The sequence below is a fragment of the Mobula birostris genome, chromosome 1 (genome assembly GCF_030028105.1).
Source record: "Mobula birostris isolate sMobBir1 chromosome 1, sMobBir1.hap1, whole genome shotgun sequence".
In the NCBI taxonomy this organism is placed as follows: Eukaryota; Metazoa; Chordata; class Chondrichthyes; order Myliobatiformes; family Myliobatidae; genus Mobula; species Mobula birostris.
Genome location: NC_092370.1, coordinates 9,194,560 through 9,213,127, shown reverse-complemented (window position 1 = coordinate 9,213,127; position 18,568 = coordinate 9,194,560). Strand labels below are relative to the sequence as shown.

At 43.7% G+C, this 18,568-nt stretch overlaps 1 protein-coding gene across 1 annotated transcript in view; it reads right to left on the bottom strand.

Annotated features, from left to right (window-relative positions):
• pou6f2 (POU class 6 homeobox 2) overlaps positions 1 to 18,568 on the bottom strand; it is a 688,493-nt gene that overhangs the window by 376,165 nt on the left and 293,760 nt on the right. The window contains exon 4 of the mRNA XM_072239558.1: positions 5,550 to 5,778. Within this exon, the coding sequence (XP_072095659.1) occupies positions 5,550 to 5,778 (229 nt within the window). The remainder of the gene's footprint in view (positions 1 to 5,549; positions 5,779 to 18,568) is intronic.

Here is an 18,568-nt window from a genome sequence, read left to right as displayed (position 1 = left end):
GAATGTACTCCTGTGCCCACCCAGTACATTATATAGTGGATGGGAGACATCCCATCCCATTCTGGTCACCTAACTATAGGAAGGATATCAGTAAGATTGAAAGAGTGCACAGAAGATTTACTAGGATGTTGCCGGATCTTCAGGAGTTGAGTTACAGGGAAAGATTGAACAGGCTAGGACTTTATTCCTTGGAGCGTAGAAGAATGAGGGGGAATTTGATAGAGGTTTACAAAATTATGAGGGGCATAGACAGAGTAAATGTGAGTAGGCTCTTTACACTTAGATTAGGAGAGATAAATAGGAGAAGATGTGGTTTTCGGGTGAAAGGGGAAAGGTTTAAGGAGAACACTAGGGGGAACTTCTTCACTCAGAGAGTGGTGGGAGTGTGGAACGAGCTGCCATCTGACGTGGTAAAGGTGGGCTCACTCTTAAGTTTTAAGAATAAATTGGATAGATACATGGATGGGAGAGGTCTGGAGGGTCATGGACTGGGTGCAGGTCAATGGGCCTAGCAGAATAAAGTTTTGGCACAGACTAAATAAATCTTTATTTTAAGAATAAAGTTTGGCACAGCATCCATAGCAGCTGTTGATTATATGAGATGTTGGCTAACTAAACAGCTGTAGTAAAATGTGTGTAGGAGTGTTACTGCTACATGTGGATTCATAGAGTTCTACAGCACAGAAACAGGCCCTTCGGCCCACCTAGTCCATGTCAAACTGTTATTCTGCCTACTCCTACTGACCCCCACCGGGACCATCGCTCTCCATACCCCTCCCATTCACGTACTTATCCAAACTTACCTTAAATTCTGAAATTGAACCAGCATCCACAACTTCTTCTGGCAGCTTGTTCCACACTCACTCCACCCTCTGCAGGAAGAAGTTGTCTCTCATATTCCCCATAAATATTTCACCTTTCACCCTTAGTTTATGACCTCTAGTGGAAAATGCCTGCTTGCATTTATCCTATCTATACCCCACATAATTTTGTATACCTCTATCAAATCTCCACTCATTTTCTCCTACGCTCCAAGGAATTAAATCAATGCTTTGGGCCGAGATTCTTCTTCAGGACTGGAAAGCGACTGCCAGTGATAATCAACTGGTATTCAAAAAGGATCTGGTGCTTTCCTGGCATATATATGACTCAGGATGGCTGGCGTTTACAGGACTCCCTGCGAATGTGGAACAGCACATATCAGCCAGATGGGGCACACAGTAAAGACCCATATCAAGGAAAATAGGAGGTGAATCCGTTCGGATTACCCAGAGAAATCAATGGTAGCAGAACATTGCATACACAATGATTGAATTCGAAGGCACAGAACTACTGTGGGATCACCTGAAGGAAGCCATTGAAATAAGACTAGAGAATAAAAATTTCAACGACAAAGGCCTCGCTCTCAGTAAGAACTGGAATATAACTTTAAACAAGATGGGACCACAAAAACCTGATTGGTTGAGGACTAACCAATCAGGAGGGACGGACAATGGGAGTTGAGTATATATATCACAGGACTAGACATGCCTGGGCATCATCCCTGATGAAGATGGCGGAGTTTGCCATCAAAAAGTTGGTTAAAATTGGCACGCCGGCCTGGCTGGAAGCCCGAGGGAGTTTATGAGTCAATTGGCATTTCATTCCATTGTTGCCTGAAAGGAGTTTCTACCTTCACCCTGTGGCTGCAAGGGTTTCCCCCGGGTGCTCTGATTTCCTCCCACATTCCAAAGATGTACGTTTAGGTTACTTTACTTTATTGTTGCCAAACAATTGATACTAGAGCGTACAATCATCACAGCGGTATTTGATTCTGCGCTTCGCGCTCCCTGGAGTACAAATCAAAAGTAAATATTAAAAATTTAAATTATATGTTATAAATAGAAAATAGAAAATGGGAAGTAAGGTAGTGCAAAAAAACCGAGAGGCAGGTCCAGATGTTTGGAGGGTACGGCCCAGATCCGGGTCAGGATCCGTTCAGCAGTCTTATCACAGTTGGAAAGAAGCTGTTCCCAAATCTGGCAGTACGAGTCTTCAAGCTCCTGAGCCTTCTCCCGGAGGGAAGAGGGATGAAAAGTTGTGAGCCTGCTGTTTTGGTGCAAGAAACATGGCAACACACATAGGCTACACACACACACACACACACACACACACACACACACACACCACTAGGGTGCCAAAGACTTTTGCACAGTAATATAGTAATTTTATTACACTGTACTGTTGCTGCTGCACCAAAAAAAAACTAATTTCTGCAGATGCTGGAAATCCAAAGCAACACACACAGAATGCTGGAGCAACTCAGCAGGCCAGGCATCATCGATGAAAAAGAGTAAACGGTCGACATTGCTCCCACCAGATTTACAAACTTGCTCCCCGCTCCACATTGACAGACACAGTCCTGTGCAAAATTGTTAGGCACCCTAGCTATATGTCTAAGACTTTTGCACAGTACTGTATTTATCGAAGGCAATGAAGTGAACCTTCAGTCACTGACATTATTGTCTGTAAGTTACTTTTTGAGGACCACCATTGGGAATTAGTAGATCACAACCGAGACACATGGAAAAGGACCTTTTACGTACTTTAGTACAGGGTCACCAGCATCGACGAGCCAGAATTAAATAATAAGTAATTGTTCGGGTGAATGACCATTCATCAGAGCTGATGAGAAACGTTCACTGACCTAAAACATAACTCCATTGTTGTGCCACTGGCACAGTCTCACTTAATGAGCATTTCCAACACTCTCTGTCTGTATACTTCAGAAATAGAGCCTGTATAGGGACAGCAGGGAGATAATGATCATAAAAAACTCTATTTCACTGTCATGGTTGCCAGCTCAGGTAACGGCAATGCATGGAAGTTAAGGAGCAAAGAGAGAGGATCTGTACGTGGTGTGGTCTGTGGCCAATGTAGTTAACAAGGTTCCTTGGTGCTGAGTTAGTACAGGAAAAAACTTCATATTCAGTTTGGTTCTAGACGGTTCAAATGGGTGCTTCAATGTACAGGTTACAGTAAAAGATCAAAAATGACATAACTTTGGAGGATAGAATTTCGGTCACAACATTGTGGAGAGTACTTTGCAGATCAAAGGAACAAACCAAGCTATTGGACAAGGCCAATGTGGTCTACAAAATCCAGTGTGGGGAGAGCAACAAATATTACGTCGGCCAAACTGGGAGAAAACCATCCACAAGCATCCATGAATTTCAACTGGCTGTGAAGCAGCATGACCAACTCTCCCTAGTCTCTACCCTTGAAAATCGAGAGGGGCACAAATTCAGCTGGGTATCAGTGAAAGTCATGGCACAAGCAAGCAAACACGCGGCATGCAAGAGAATTCCAGGAAGTGTGGTTTTCCCTGAACAGTTCTGTAAACAGGCACATTGGCCTCAATTCCATTCATAAGCCAATGTGGGCGACATTCCAGACCACAACGCACAAAGTTCGCCACGCAACCAATCAGCGATGAGATTTCCTACCTACATCACAACTGAGTTCCTGTAATGACAACCAATCAGCTTATTGATGAGTATATAAAGGCCAAGCATCTGGACGACACATCACAATTAATAGTGCACCGATGGTGTCTCCTCGTAGGCCGACAAAATGTTTGCAAGTAAATTGCCAAGATTGGAGAACAGCTCCACCCAACCACTGACTTGGGAATTCTCGGAATTAGAATCCGGTTCATTATCACTCTGTGGCCACTTTATTAGGTACCTCTTGTAAAGTGGCCTCTGAGTGCGTGTCCATGGTCTTGGACGTGCTGTGTCTTCAGAAATGTTCTTCTGCACGCCACTGTTGTAACGCGTGGTTATTTGAGTTACTGTCGCCTTCCTGTCAGCCTGAACCAGTCTGCCCATTCTTCTCTGACCTTGCATTAACAAGGCATTTTTGCCCATAGAACCACTGCTCGCTATACTCTGTAAACTTTAGAGACTGTTGTGTGAAAAGCCCAGGAGATCAGCAGGTTCTGTGATACTCAGATCAGCAGTTTCTGAGATACTCAAGCCACCCCATCTGGCACCAACAATCATTCCACAGGCAAAGTTATTTAGATTACACTTCTTCCCCATTCTGACGTTTGGTCAGAACAACTGAACCTCTTGACTATGTCTATATGCTTGAATACACTGAGTTGCTGCCACATGATTTGCTGACTAGATACTTGCATTAATGAGTAGATGCACTTAATAAAGTGCTTTTTGTGAAAGCAGTACAATTCAAGCCATAAAAATTATTATAAGCTACTATAACTCTATTTCACAAAAGGGAACGCTGGTTTTATTGTTAATTTTAATAAGATATCTAATAGATTGTGGGAAACAGTATTGGAGCAATTGGCATAACGCTTTACAGTGCAGAGCAGAACAAGCAATAAAACAACAACAGCAAGCCAGCCCCTCATCCTCTATCGAGCATCAGACAGGTGCACATTGTGTGGCCATTAGACATTACGCCATGCTTGGAGCAAACAGTTTTTAAATAGCATCACTTATGTTCAAAAGGCAGTGATTTTTATTACCGATGTTTGCCGAGAAATAAGCAGTAAGACAATTCAAGACCGTTTTATTCACTGCAGTTTCAAGCATTCAAGCTTGGAGATGCCAGAAGTAGCCGGGAGTGAAAATGAAACAATATTACTACTTCAACAAGTTAGGAACTATGAAGAATTTGAAGGTATCGACAATCATCTTGAATGTTAGAATGAAAATGAAGACTTAGAGGATGCAATCATCAATAACATTGTACAAAAGCAGTCCATTATCTGCACTCGGCGTCTGCACTGATTTTGTCATTTACAGTCAATCAAAAGAACACAGCAGCATACACTGGATGAATTCTTTGGCCGATAACTATTAGGAACAGTTAGAAATAGTTTTATTATACTGTAGCAGTATATGTAGTGTTATAATTTGTTCTGTATTTCATTTAAATACATAATTTGTTATCTAGTTAAACAACAGTTTGTCTTTTTTTAAATACCTTTTTAATTATTTCCATGAAACTTCAGCTAATTGGAGCAGTCAGTTAACTGGGTCAAAATGTACTGGTCCCAATGTGCCACAATTAACCAGAATCCACTGTATTTTATAAATTGTTAATTTATTTGTAGTAGTATTACCTTATGTGTTATGTGTGAATTACAGGTACCGTTTTGTTTCCTTTGCTCTGGAGGAACGTTCTTTCGTTTGGCAGTTTTTGTGCATACAGTTGTATGACAGTAAACCTGAACTTGAGAGTGAATATTGTAACAGAAAGTGGAACACCAGCTTAAGTTAATCCTTGATAGAAATATCAAAGTGCTTCAAAAGCCATTGGCAGGTCACCACCTTATCATTGCAATATTAAGAGCCAGGGACCCGCATGTAAAACAGATCAGAAATCCCATGGTATCATGCACAATATATTCGACCGTCAATGGAAGAAATAGCTTGAAGCAATCAAAGCAGATTGAATGCAAGAAGAAAAACTATCTGTGATGGCACTGACATACAGTTTCAGACCGGTTCCATGCTCGTTGTTGAGCGATAGCTGCTTACCTTGCAGGTTTTGAAGTGGTAATGTTATAATACCTCCAGCGGCAGCTGCGGCAACCAGGCCCTGGATGTTGGTTAAATTGGCGGCTGGCAGCGTGAGAACGAGCCCCTGCTGGCTACCGAGCTGTCCCGCCATATTGAACGGTATGAGGATTGGCTGATTGAGGGTGGGATTGCTGGTTGGTATCACTCCTGCCACAGCAGAGGCCAACTGCTGTGCTGTTAACAATGGCTGCAAAAGACAGAGAGAAGAACTTGGCAATCAGCATGAATATTCCTCATGTTTAATGGCAGCTACAATTTGGGCAAAAATTGTCCTCACAGCCTTTAAACACAACAGCATGAACATTGATTTCTCAAACTTCTGGTAATTTCTCCCCCTTCTCTCTCCTTTCCAATCTCCAGTCTGGCTCCCCTCTTACCCCTTCTCTTTCCACACCTCCCTCTCGTTCCCCTCCTCCTTCCCTTTCTCCCATGGTCCCCTCTCCTCTCCTATCAGATTCCTTCTTCATCAGCCCTTCACCTTTTCCACCTATCACCTCCCCCACCTTCTCCCCTACCCATCCACCTATCCCCTCACCTGGTTTCAACTATCACCTGCCATCTTGTACGCCTTCTCTTCCCTCCCCACCCATCTTCCTATTCTGGCTCCTGCCCCTTCTTTTCCAATCCTGATGAATGGTCCTTTCCACAGATGCTGCCTGACCTACTGAATTCCTCCAACATTTTGTGTGTGTTACTCCACCGCCTTTAGCATCATTCCATTGGATCCCTCCCTGATGCTTCAAATGTACAGCATTAGATTGTGGGTTTTTTTTTTACATATCTGCCAGTGGTTTCCAACCCTGTCATTCCTCTGGGAACTGCCCTCCACACAGGCCCTGATCTAATGGGCTGGCAGAGAGAGAGGGAGTTCATCAAACTGTTGTGGCTCATGTTCAACAGTCGCCATGGCAACAGGAAGAGCTGCAATGCCTCATTATAGTCATTATTTTAAGTCACATGATAGGTTACAAATTAGGCTCTGTGAGGGTCAATTTATTTAAGGTGGTTAATTGGATAATAGAATGAATTATTAAATTCATTACCAAAATTAAGTTGAAATGCCTGATGACTTTTCCTCCAACTCCCCATTGTCTTCAGTCTATTAAAGCTCATCTATGAGATTCTTTGTAACCATTACAAGATGTCTGTGTAAGTTGGACTCATTGTTTTTTGACCCCCAAGGTTCAGTTACTTGGCGAATTCTCTTTTGCCACTTACTGGCCAAATGACCTGTTCAACCTCTGCACATTGAACAGAATAAGGCAGTGCACATCCTCCCCCATCCAATTAGAATCGAGAAAGGCGGTGGCAGTAAATAGAGCCAGATAGATTGCCTCCGAACAATCCAAGCTCTGATTAAAGAATATTTGTGTTCATTCACAGGGGTCACGAGCCTGAAAAATATCCACTCTTTGTAGGTGTTTAATGAATTTGAAAACATTCTGCTAACCACTAGTGAATCGTTAACACCTTCAGTAACACAAATGATAGGCCTCCATTTTATAACAAGCATAGAGTAAAATTAAATACATACTTCAGTGACTTTGCAAGGTAGAGTACAATCATTCTCTCAAACTGCAACTGGAAGGCCTTACTCCATCACATTACAAAACCAGTACACATGAGACAGAGGCTATTCGGCCTAACGAGTTTGCTGATGAGTTTGATCATGGCTGATTTATTTTCCCTTTCAATCCCATTCTCCTGCCTTCTCCTTGTAACCTTTGACGCCCTTACTAATCAAGAATCTATCTTCCTCCGATTTAAATATACCCAATAACTTTCCTTTACATCTCTCTGTGGCAATGTATTCCACAGATTCACCAGTTTCTGGTGAAAGAAATTCCTCCTCCAAAGGGTCGTCCTTCTATTCTGAGGCTGTGCCCTCTGGTCCTAGACTGCCCCACTATTGAAAAAAAACCTCTGTATGTCGACTATAGCTCATCAGCATCACCATCATTATGTGTCCTGTCTTATGACATGGGCGATCATGGTCTTTGATCATGATTATTCTTGGCAAATTGTGATCTGCCATTGTCTTCTTCTGGGCAGTGTCTTTACAAGACGGGTGGCCCCAGCCATTATCAATATTCTTCAGAGATTGTCTGCTTGGCGTCAGTGGTCGCATAACCAGGACTTGTGATTTGTACCAACTGCTCATACAACCATCCACCTCCTGCTCCCGTGGATTCAGTGACCCTGATCGAGGCGAGGCGGGTGGTGGGGGGGGGGCACGCTAAGCAGATGCTGCACCTTGCCCAAGGATGACTTGCAGGCCAGTGGAAGGAAGCAGCACCTTACACCTGCCCTTAGGTAGAGACATATCTCCACCCTGCCACCCAACTCTATGCCTTTCAATATTTGGTAGATTTCAAAGGGTCAGAGTAAATTTATCAAATTGCGTAGGTACATGGTACTATATACACAATTCAATGAGTTCTCCACTCATTCTTTGAAGCTCCAGCAAGCACAGACCCAGAGCCACAAAACACTCCTGTATGTTAACCCTTTCATGCCAGGATCATTCTTATACAACTTTAGCGTCAAATCCCAACTCCATTCATGCAGGGTATGAGCAATGAAGAAAGACTGAAAGAATTTAATCTTTTTATCCTAAGCAGACGTAGAATGAGAGGAGACATGATAGAGGTGTTCAAAATCATTAAGAGTATAAGAAAGATGGATGCCAGCTGTTATTTCACAATTAATTGATCAACAAGGACATGGGGCCATAGGTGGAGACTGGTTAAGGGTAGATTTCAGACTAACATCAGGCAGCAGTTCTTTACACAGCAAGCTGTGGACACATGGAACAAACTACCTAGTTCTGTAGTTGAGAGTAGTACCTTAGAGACTTCCAAATCTAAACTCAATAGTTATTTTAACACACCATGTAAATAGGAATTTGATAAGCTTTGTTGGGCCGAAAGGCCTATCCTTGTCAAAAACTCTGTAATGTTCTAATGTTCCTGTACCCAGTAGTTTGATTTATGAAAGCCAACGTGCCCAAAGCTCTCTTTATGATCCTACCTTCCTGTGATGCCTCTTTCATGGAATTATGGACCTATATTCCCTGATCCTAGTATGGAGAAATGGCACAGAAAAGGAATTGCGACCATTTTAGATCAGCCATGATCACATTCAGGGTTGATTAGGTTTGAAGGGCTGCTCCTGCTGATATTTTAATGTGTTTTTGTGTTCTGTGCTTGGACCCTTTGCCCGTAACTCTGCCTGGAAGTGATAGATCTTTGACACACACACCATGAATAGAAGATCACGTTATGCCATGAAGGCCTTACTGGTCCACTCCCATGGTGCCCATTGGAAGCCCATGCTTTGGTCCACTCCATCTCCAACTGAGGTATCTCAGCTAGAAATTAATGTACATTTCACAAGTTAATGGTTTTTCAGAAAGTCCATGAAATCCCCCAATTTAAACTAGCCTAATCATGGGTAGGGTTGCCTACTGTCCGGTATTAGCCGGGACATCCTGTATATTGGGCTAAACTGGTTTGTCCCATATGGGACCACCCTTGTCCCGTATTTCTCCCGCTAAGCTACAGCATTCCTATAAAACCGTTTGTAAGCCGAAGTGGCGTAAAGTGCAGAAGCAATTACCATTAATTTATATGGGAAACATTTTTGAGCGTTCCCTGACCCAATAAATAACCTACCAAAGTGGGGATGGAACTGGACTCTCTCACGGTGGTGTCTGAAAAGAGGATGCTGTCTAAGTTACATGCCATCTTGGTCAATGTCTCCCATCCACTACATAATGTACTCGGTGGGCACAGGAGTACGTTCAGCCAGAGACTCATTCCACCGAGATGCAACACAGAGCGTCATAGGAAGTCATTCCTGCCTGTGGCCGTCAAATGTTATAACTCCTCCCTTGGAGGATCAGACACCCTGAGCCAATAGGCTGGTCCTGGACTTATTTCATAATTTACTGGCAAAATTTACATATTACTATTTAACTATTTATGGTTCTATTACTATTTATTATTTATGGTGCAACTGTAATGAAAACCAATTTCCCCCAGGATCAATAAAGTATGACTATGACTACTACTATGACTAAATCATACCAATAACACATAAAACCTAAAATAACACTACATATAGTAAAAGCAGGAATGATGTGATAAATACACAGCCTATATAAAGTAGAAATAATGTATGTACAGTGTATCAGAATCAGGAAGATTAAGTCAAAACCGATTTGTAGAAAAAAATCGGCATGTACACGTATGCGCATGTCACGCATGCACACACAGGTGCCCGCGCAAGGCTTCATGGTCATGGTAGTCTTTCTCGGGGTAAACACAAGTGCCCCGTATTTGACTGCTATTTTTGTCCCTTATTTGGGAGTGAGAAAGTTGGCAACCCTAATCACAGCACAATTTACAAAGACCAATTAACCTACCAACTGGTACATCTTTGGATTGTGGGAGGAAACCGGAGCACCCGGAGGGAACCCACATGTTCATGGGGAGAACGTACAAACCCTCCTCAGATGAGGTGGCAGGAATTGAACCCAGGTCCCTGGTACCGTAAAGCATTGTGCTATCCACTACGCTACTTCTGCAATCAAATATTGTAACATAATGTACACACATGTACCTTCACATATACATATTCACACTTTCAAACATGACTGCTCACATGCATTTATTAATCTCAATAATGTATTTTTTGACTATTTTTCTGCAAGCATCTTTATAATATTAATCAGTCTGGAAACCCAGTAGTCCACTAAATGGTCACATAATCCTTGGCCTCCAGCCTCAGAGCTTGCTGAGACTGAAGGTGATATAGATCATTCTGCTCGTGATAACATGTTAAAGATCATTGGTTATTGTTGAATGACGTTCTGTAATTGAGAAGCAATGGCATCATCACCTACACGCGGTGATCACTTTATTAGGTACACCTGTACACCTGCTCGTTAATGCAAATATCTAATCAGCCAATCATGCGGCAGCATCTCAATGCATAAAAGCATGGAGACATGGTCAAGAGGCTCAGCTGTTGTTCAGGCCAAATGTCACACTGGGATAAAGAAATGGGATCTAAGTGACTTCGACTGTGAAATGATTGGTGGTGCCAAAGAGGATTGTTGGCCAGAAGAAACTACAGTCTGATGAAGGACAGGGGAAGCAGACAAGCCAGTTGTCTTTGTTTCCCCCATTTTGTGGACTCTGAACTGACTTTTGCTCTTGGTTAATCTAATCAGAGCAACTGTATGTGGACACAAGAAGCTTCAGGTAATGATCTGCTAAACCTGAGACCATTCTCAAACAAGTAGCCATTTGTTACGTAAAGGGCATGGACTATGAACTGATTCTTGACTCCGGGACAATCTAATCAGAGCAATAAACCTAAGACCATTCTCAGAGGAGTAGCTACTTGTTGTGTAAAATGCCAGACCTGCAATCTGTAATCTTGTTAGACTCTGGCTGAGTTGTCTCATTTAACTGGTTTGGACCAGTCAGAGTGTAAAGGCACAAATACACAAGGCTGGGGTGAGCAGAGCCATGGAACAATATTGGTGTAGCCCTGTACAATGACCAGTAAGAAGGTGACCCAGGTAGGTCAGGTGACCCTGAGCCAATGGGATGGAGATCCACCAGTTCAATTGATGAGGAACAGTATAAAACTCAGGAGCTCCAAATATGCAGGGGTGATAACTCTCCAGCAGCCAGAGACCAACCATCGTGGATAAGGAGAACCCCACGGAGATGTGGAAATCGGGATCATGAGGAATGCCTAGCTAGAGTAGACTCCTTTCTCGGGTATTATCCCTTTCTCTTCATTGACTGTTCATGGAGTGTCGGGGCAGAGATTCTCGTAGGGAGCACACAGGTAGATAAGAGTGTGAATCCACGTGCTTCTTAGTAGAAATAATAAAAGTTACTTGTCGGTAAACACAGATTCTCTATGCCTCACTGATCATTATTACAAGGGGTGATTCTTGTAACAGGTTGGTCTGAGTATCTCAGAAACTGCTGATCTCCTGGGATTTTCACAGACAGCAGTCTCTAGAGTTTACAGAGAATGGCGTGAAAAGTGAAAAAAAAATAACATCCAGGGAGCAGTTCTGTGAGTGCAAATGTCTTGTTAATGAGAAAGGTCAGAGGAGAATGGCCAGACTGGTTCAAAATCTAATCAGCCAATCATCAGGCAGCAACTCAATGCATAAAAGCATGCAGATATGGTCAAGGCAGGAAGGGGACAGTAACTTAAATAACCACGATTTACAGTAGTGGTGTGCAGAAGAATATCTCTGAACTACATGTTGAACCTTGAGATTGGTGGGCTACAGCAGCAGAAGAGAACATACACTCAGTGGCCACTTTATTAGGTACAGGAGATGATCATTTATTATTCCATAGCTTAGTGTAGGTAGGGTTGCCTTACCTTTGGTCAATCCCTTGTGTACAGGAAGTTCAAGGGCTATAAAATCTGATAACACCTAATTCTTCCATACTAAATCATTTTTTTTTGAGGTTGAACCTATTGATACTTGAACATTCAGAAGTGCATTAAAGCATCATTGTGCAGTTAGGTTGACTAAGCATGGTATCATCTCATGAAATGACCTCATGGAAAATTAATTGAGTAATGCTACAGTACTGTGCAAAAGTCTTAGGCACATACAGTATATATAGCTAGGGTGCCTAAGACTTTTGTACAGTACTGTATTTGTAAATGTGGAGTGGAGAGCGAGTTTGTAAATCTGGTGGGAGAAAAGGATGTTGGGAATGGTGAGGGTGGAGTGCCACGGGAGGGATGTGGGACAGGTAGCAGTGAAAGAGTGTCGGGGCAGTGAGTGGTGGTGTGGGTGCAGACACACCCAGCCCTGAGACACCAGGCAAGGTCATTTGATTCCAAACAATTGGTTTATTGATCATTTCAGAATGTCTCTCTGGTGCTTCCTGCTCCCTCCCCTCTCCCTTCCCATTTTCCCAACCATGATTCCCCTCTCCCTGCCCCCTTCCCACTCTCAGTCCACAATAGAGACCCATATCAGAATCAGGTTTATCATTGCTCACATATGACATGATTTTTTTTCTTGCTACTGCACAACAGTGCAATACATAAAATTACTACAGTACTGTGTAAAAGTCTTCGGCCCCCTAGCTATATATTGCGCAGTCCTGTATGTCCAACATTCCATTTCGGTATTGCCAAATTAAATTACAGCACTCTTAAACTTGTTAATTGAATGTTCAAGTTCAAGTTTAAGTCTATTGTCATTCAACCATACACATGCTGTGCTGCGGTAACTTGTAATAATATCGTTAGTATCGTCCATTCCAGAGCAGCTCACTCGCCTTCTTCCCCTCTGTCCCCTCTGGACGCTCAGCTCTCACCTGTGGCTCCAAGTAGCTGTATATATGTGACCGCAGCCACACCCCGGTACACCGCTTTGACAGGCGGGCTAAACCAGGTGAGGGTAGCCGGCGCGTCTTGTACTCCGGTGAGAGAGGGACATAACCTGTCCTAGCAGCTCTGACGGACTGGGCGAATGAGATCTACAGTGAGATCCAATGGTTTGGAAGATGGTACTGCAAAGCTCCCTGGAGAGCAAAGGGACAGAAGATGTCATGCTCATCCACTGCAACCAAGGAAGACCCCAACTGTGACGACTACTCGTACCACTGGACTCGGACTTCTGGGGTCAAGAGAGTGGAACTGCCCCAGTGCAAAGGCTTTTCAACTTTGTTAACTCCCCTGCACAGGTCTCCCGTCGTCGGACACAATGGACAACCACCACTATCATTAGTGGATGACTATAAATGGCAGAATACACACACAAAATGCTGGAGGAACTCAGCAGGCCAGGCAGCATCTATGGAAAAAGGTCCAGTCGACGTTTTGGGCTGAGACCCTTCAGCAGGACTGGAGAAAAACAGCTGAGCAGTAGATTTTAAAGGTGAGGGGAGGGAAGAGAGAAACACCAGGTGATAGGTGAAACCGGGAGGGGGAGGGATGACGTAAAGAGCTGGGAAGCTGATTGGTGAAAGAGTCACAGGGCTGGAGAAGGGGGAGTCTGATGGAAGAGGACAGAAGGCCATGGGCAAAAGAAAAAGGTGAAGCAGCCCCAGAGGAAGGTGATGGGCAGGCAAGGAGATGAGGTGAGAGAGAGGGAAGGGGGTGAATGGCAGAATGTTTATTCTGTTGCAAATGTCAAGAGAAATTGTAACATGAAGTATATGAAAGTCTGCTTGAAAATTGATTCTCCTTAATGTTAAATACTACCACCCTTCTTCTCTCCCCAAAAATGCAAACACATTATTTGAGAAATCTGACCATCACCATCCAGAATTGGCCCTCTTATTACTACCATCGGAGAGAAGGTACAGGAGCCTGAAGTTCCACACTCAATGATTCAGAAATGCCCTCAGAACTCTGAACGGTCCATGAACCCAGGAACACTATCCTGTTGTTCCTTTTTTTTTGGCACTAATTTATTTTCTGATGAGAAAATAAATTAGTTCTCTTGACATTTGCATCTTAGTCTTGACGAGAAGGTACAGGATCTGTTTTGGCGCACTATATCAGCAGAAAGGGCTGTGTCTGATTGCTGCTCTCTTCTTCAGCAAACCTTCTATACAAGTTTCACCACAGGGGGGGTGCGGGGGTGTTAATTTTGTCCTAGACTGTGAACACAGCATTAAAGGTTAAAGATTATATCGAAACATCAAAGCATACAGTGAAATGCGTTGTTTGCGTCAACGACCATCACAGCCCAAGGTTGCGCTGGGGGGCAGCCCGCGAGTGTTGCCATGCTTCTGGCGCCAACACAGCATGCCCACAACTTAATAACCCGTTCATCTTTGGGATTTAGGAGGGAACCGGAAAACCCAAAGGAAACCCACGCGGTCATGGGGAGAACGTACAACCTCCTTTCAGACAGTGGCGGGAATTGAACCCGCATCACTGGCGCTGGAACAGCATTATGCTAACGTCCCGCTCCATTGTGGCTCCTGGTTGTCATGATCTTTCCAAACTGTCAGCTGGAAATATTTGTCACAGTGGTCATTCTTTGACACAGGAAGTATTTGTCAGTCACATAAAGGCCAAAAGGTGATGATGTAAGTTTCCAAGAATTTTCAGCTGAATTAGCATTCCTGGTCCAAGATTCGAATTTAGTAACATATATCTCTGAGACATAGGAACAGAATTTGGCCATTCCTAAGTCTGCTCCACTATTCCATCATGACTGATATATTATCCCTCTCAACCCCATTCTCCTGCATTCTCTCCACAGCCTTTTGATGCCCTGACCAATCAGTAAATTACCAACATCCGTTCTAAATATACCCAATGACGTTACCTACACTGCCATTGTTGGCTGATTCACCACCTTCTGGCTAAAGAAATTCCTCGTCATCTTTGTTCTAAAGAGATGTCTCTGTATTCTGAGGCTGTGTCCTCTGGTGCTAGACTCCACTTTATCTGGGCCTTTCAGTATTTGATCCACTCCCCATGAAGTATGAGAGCGAAGTGTGTGCAAACCCGTTCCTTGCAAACCATGTACTATATTGTTTGCCCTGAGAATCAAACATAGAGCAAGAACTGAAGAGACGATCAACATTATTCCAAAAGCTAAACAGGATTAATGGGCTCTGCCTACAACAATCATGCCAAAATCAGCTGGTGGAGTGGGTCACTATCAGAATCAGACACAAACAGAATCAATGTTTGATTCTCAGGGCAAACAATATATATTGTGAAAGTTGTTGATTTCAGCAGTAGGGCAGTGCAAGGCATAAAAATTAGCATAAATTGCAAAAATAAATTGTGCAAGAGAAGAATAGTGGGTAGTGTTCATGCAGTGTGCAGAATTCCGAAGGCTGAGGAGAAGAACAATGAGTGTGGATCTTTAGGCTCCTATACCTCATCCTGTGCTGATTATTAAGTAATTGTTAAGATTAACTTTTCTCATCACATGTACATCAAAATATACAGCAAAATGCATTGTTTGCGTCAGCAACCAACACAGTCCAAGGATGTGTAGGGGACAGCCTGCGAGTATCACCATACTTCCAGTATCAATATAGCATGCCCACAACTCACTGACCCTAACCCGTATGTCATTGGAATGTGGGAACATAAGAACACAAGAAATAGGAGCAGGAGTAACCATCTGGCCCGTCGAGCCTGCCCCGCCATTCAATAAGATCATGGCTGATCTGGCCATGAACTTATCTCCACCTACCTGCCTTTTCCCCATAACCCTTAATTCCCATAATATGCGAAACTCTATCCTTCCTTGTCTTAAATATAGTAACTGAAGTAGCCTCCACTGCTTCATTGGGCAGAGAATTCCACAGAAAAAGGAAGAAATACGAGTACCTGAAGGAAACTAGAGTAGTCAGAGGAGAACGTACAGTGGTGGGAATTAAACCCTGATCACTGGCACTGTAAGGTGCTGTGCTATCTGCTATGTTAATATGCCACCAATTCAATTTCTTAAATTTAACACATCTTGTACTTTGGCAAGCCCATGAGATTTATTCACATTATTGTCAGGAAGCCAGATTTTTTTCAAAGTCAGATCTAGCAATCATACATCAGGCTGCTGTTTATTGATGTTTAATGAATACCATCACATCTTCAGTATTGCTTACCAAGCTTCAAAACCTGGGCCTCTGTGCCTCCCTCTGTAACGGGATGCTCAATTTCCTTATTGGGAGACCACAGTCGGTATGCATCGGTGATATGGTTTCCCCCTTGCTGGCAATCAACACAGGCACACTTCGAGGATGCGTGCTTTGCCCACTGCTCCAGTCCCTCTACACTCATGACGATGACTATGCGGAGCTCAAATATCACTTATAAATTCACAGCTTACACCACTGTCAGATGGCAATGAGGAACCTACGAGTGTGATATATCAGCTGGTGGCCCCAACAACAACCTTGTCCTCAGCATCAGCAAGGCCAGGGGATTGAATGTAGACTTCAGGAAGACGAAGTTGGGTGAACCCCACTGAAGGGGTCAGTGGGGGAGAGGGTGAGCAGCTTCAAGTTCTTGGACGTGAAGATATCAGAGATCTGTTCTGGGCCCAACATATTGATGCAATCATGAAGGCACAGCAGCAGCTCTATATCATCAGTAATTGAGGAGATTTGGTATGTCACCAAAGAATCATGCAAATTTCTGCAGATGTTTGGAAGAGAACATCCTAACTGGTTGTATTGGAGCCTGGATGGGGGCTCCAGTGCTTAGGATTACAGGAGGCTGCAGAGTGCTGTAGACCCAACCAGCTCCACCTTCTGTACCATCAAAGAATCTTCAAGAGGCAGTATTTCAAGAAGGAGGCATCCAGGACGAAGGTCTCTCACTGTCCAAGTCATCCACTCTTCTCATTATGGAGGCACAGGACCCTGAGGGCCCAAACTCAGTGATTCTGGACTAGTTCCTGAGGATTGGAGGGTGGCTAATGTAACTCCACTTTTTAAAAAAGGAGGGAGAGAGAAACCGGGGAAATATAGACCAGTTAGCCTAACGTCAGTGGTGGGGAAACTGCTGGAGTGTTATCAAGGATGTGATAACAGCACATTTGGAAAGCGGTGAAATGATTGGACAAAGTCAGCATGGATTTGTGAAAAGAAAATCATGTCTGACGAATCTCATAGAATTTTTTGAGGATGTAACTAGTAGAGTGGATAGGGGAGAACCAGTGGGTGTGGTATATTTGGATTTTCAAAAGGCTTTTGACAAGGTCCCACACAGGAGATTAGTGTGCAAACTTAAAGCACACGGTATTGCGGGTAAGGTATTGGTGTGGGTGGAGAATTGGTTAGCAGACAGGAAGCAAAGAGTGGGAATAAACTGGACCTGTTCAGAATGGCAGGCGGTGACTAGTGGGGTACCGCAAGGCTCAGTGCTGGGACCCCAGTTGTTTACAATATATATTAATGACTTGGATGAGGGAATTAAATGCAGCATCTCCAAGTTTGCGGATGACACGAAGCTGGGTGGCAGTGTTAGCTGTGAAGAGGATGCTAAGAGGATGCAGGGTGACTTGGATAGGTTGGGTGAGGGGGCAAATTCATGGCAGATGCAATTTAATGTGGATAAATGTGAAGTTGTCCACTTTGGTGGCAAAAATAGGAAAACAGATTATTATCTGAATGGTGGCCGATTAGGAAAAGGGGAGGTGCAACGAGACCTGGGTGTCATTATACACCAGTCATTGAAAGTGGGCATGCAGGTACAGCAGGCGGTGAAAAAGGCGAATGGTATGCTGGCATTTATAGCGAGAGGATTCGAGTACAGGAGCAGGGAGGTACTACTGCAGTTGTACAAGGCCTTGGTGAGACCACACCTGGAGTATTGTGTGCAGTTTTGGTCCCCTAATCTAAGGAAAGACATCCTTGCCATAGAGGGAGTACAAAGAAGGTTCACCAGATTGATTCCTGGGATGGCAGGACTTTCATATGAAGAAAGACTGGATGAACTGGGCTTGTACTCATTGGAATTTAGAAGATTGAGGGGGGATCTGATTGAAACGTATAAGATCCTAATGGGATTGGACAGGCTAGATGCAGGAAGATTGTTCCCGATGTTGGGGAAGTCCAGAACGAGGGGCCACAGTTTGAGGATAGAGGGGAAGCCTTTTAGGACCGAGATTAGGAAAAACTTCTTCACACAGAGAGTGGTGAATCTGTGGAATTCTCTGCCACAGGAAACAGTTGAGGCCAGTTCATTGGCTATATTTAAGAGGGAGTTAGATATGGCCCTTGTGGCTACGGGGGTCAGGGGGTATGGAGGGAAGGCTGGGGCGGGGTTCTGAGTTGGATGATCAGCCATGATCATAATAAATGGCGGTGCAGGCTCGAAGGGCCGAATGGCCTACTCCTGCACCTATTTTCTATGTTTCTATTCAGTACAGCTTCTTCCCCGTTACAATCAGATTTCTGAGCAGTCCCTAAAACGATGAACAGAAACATAGAAACATA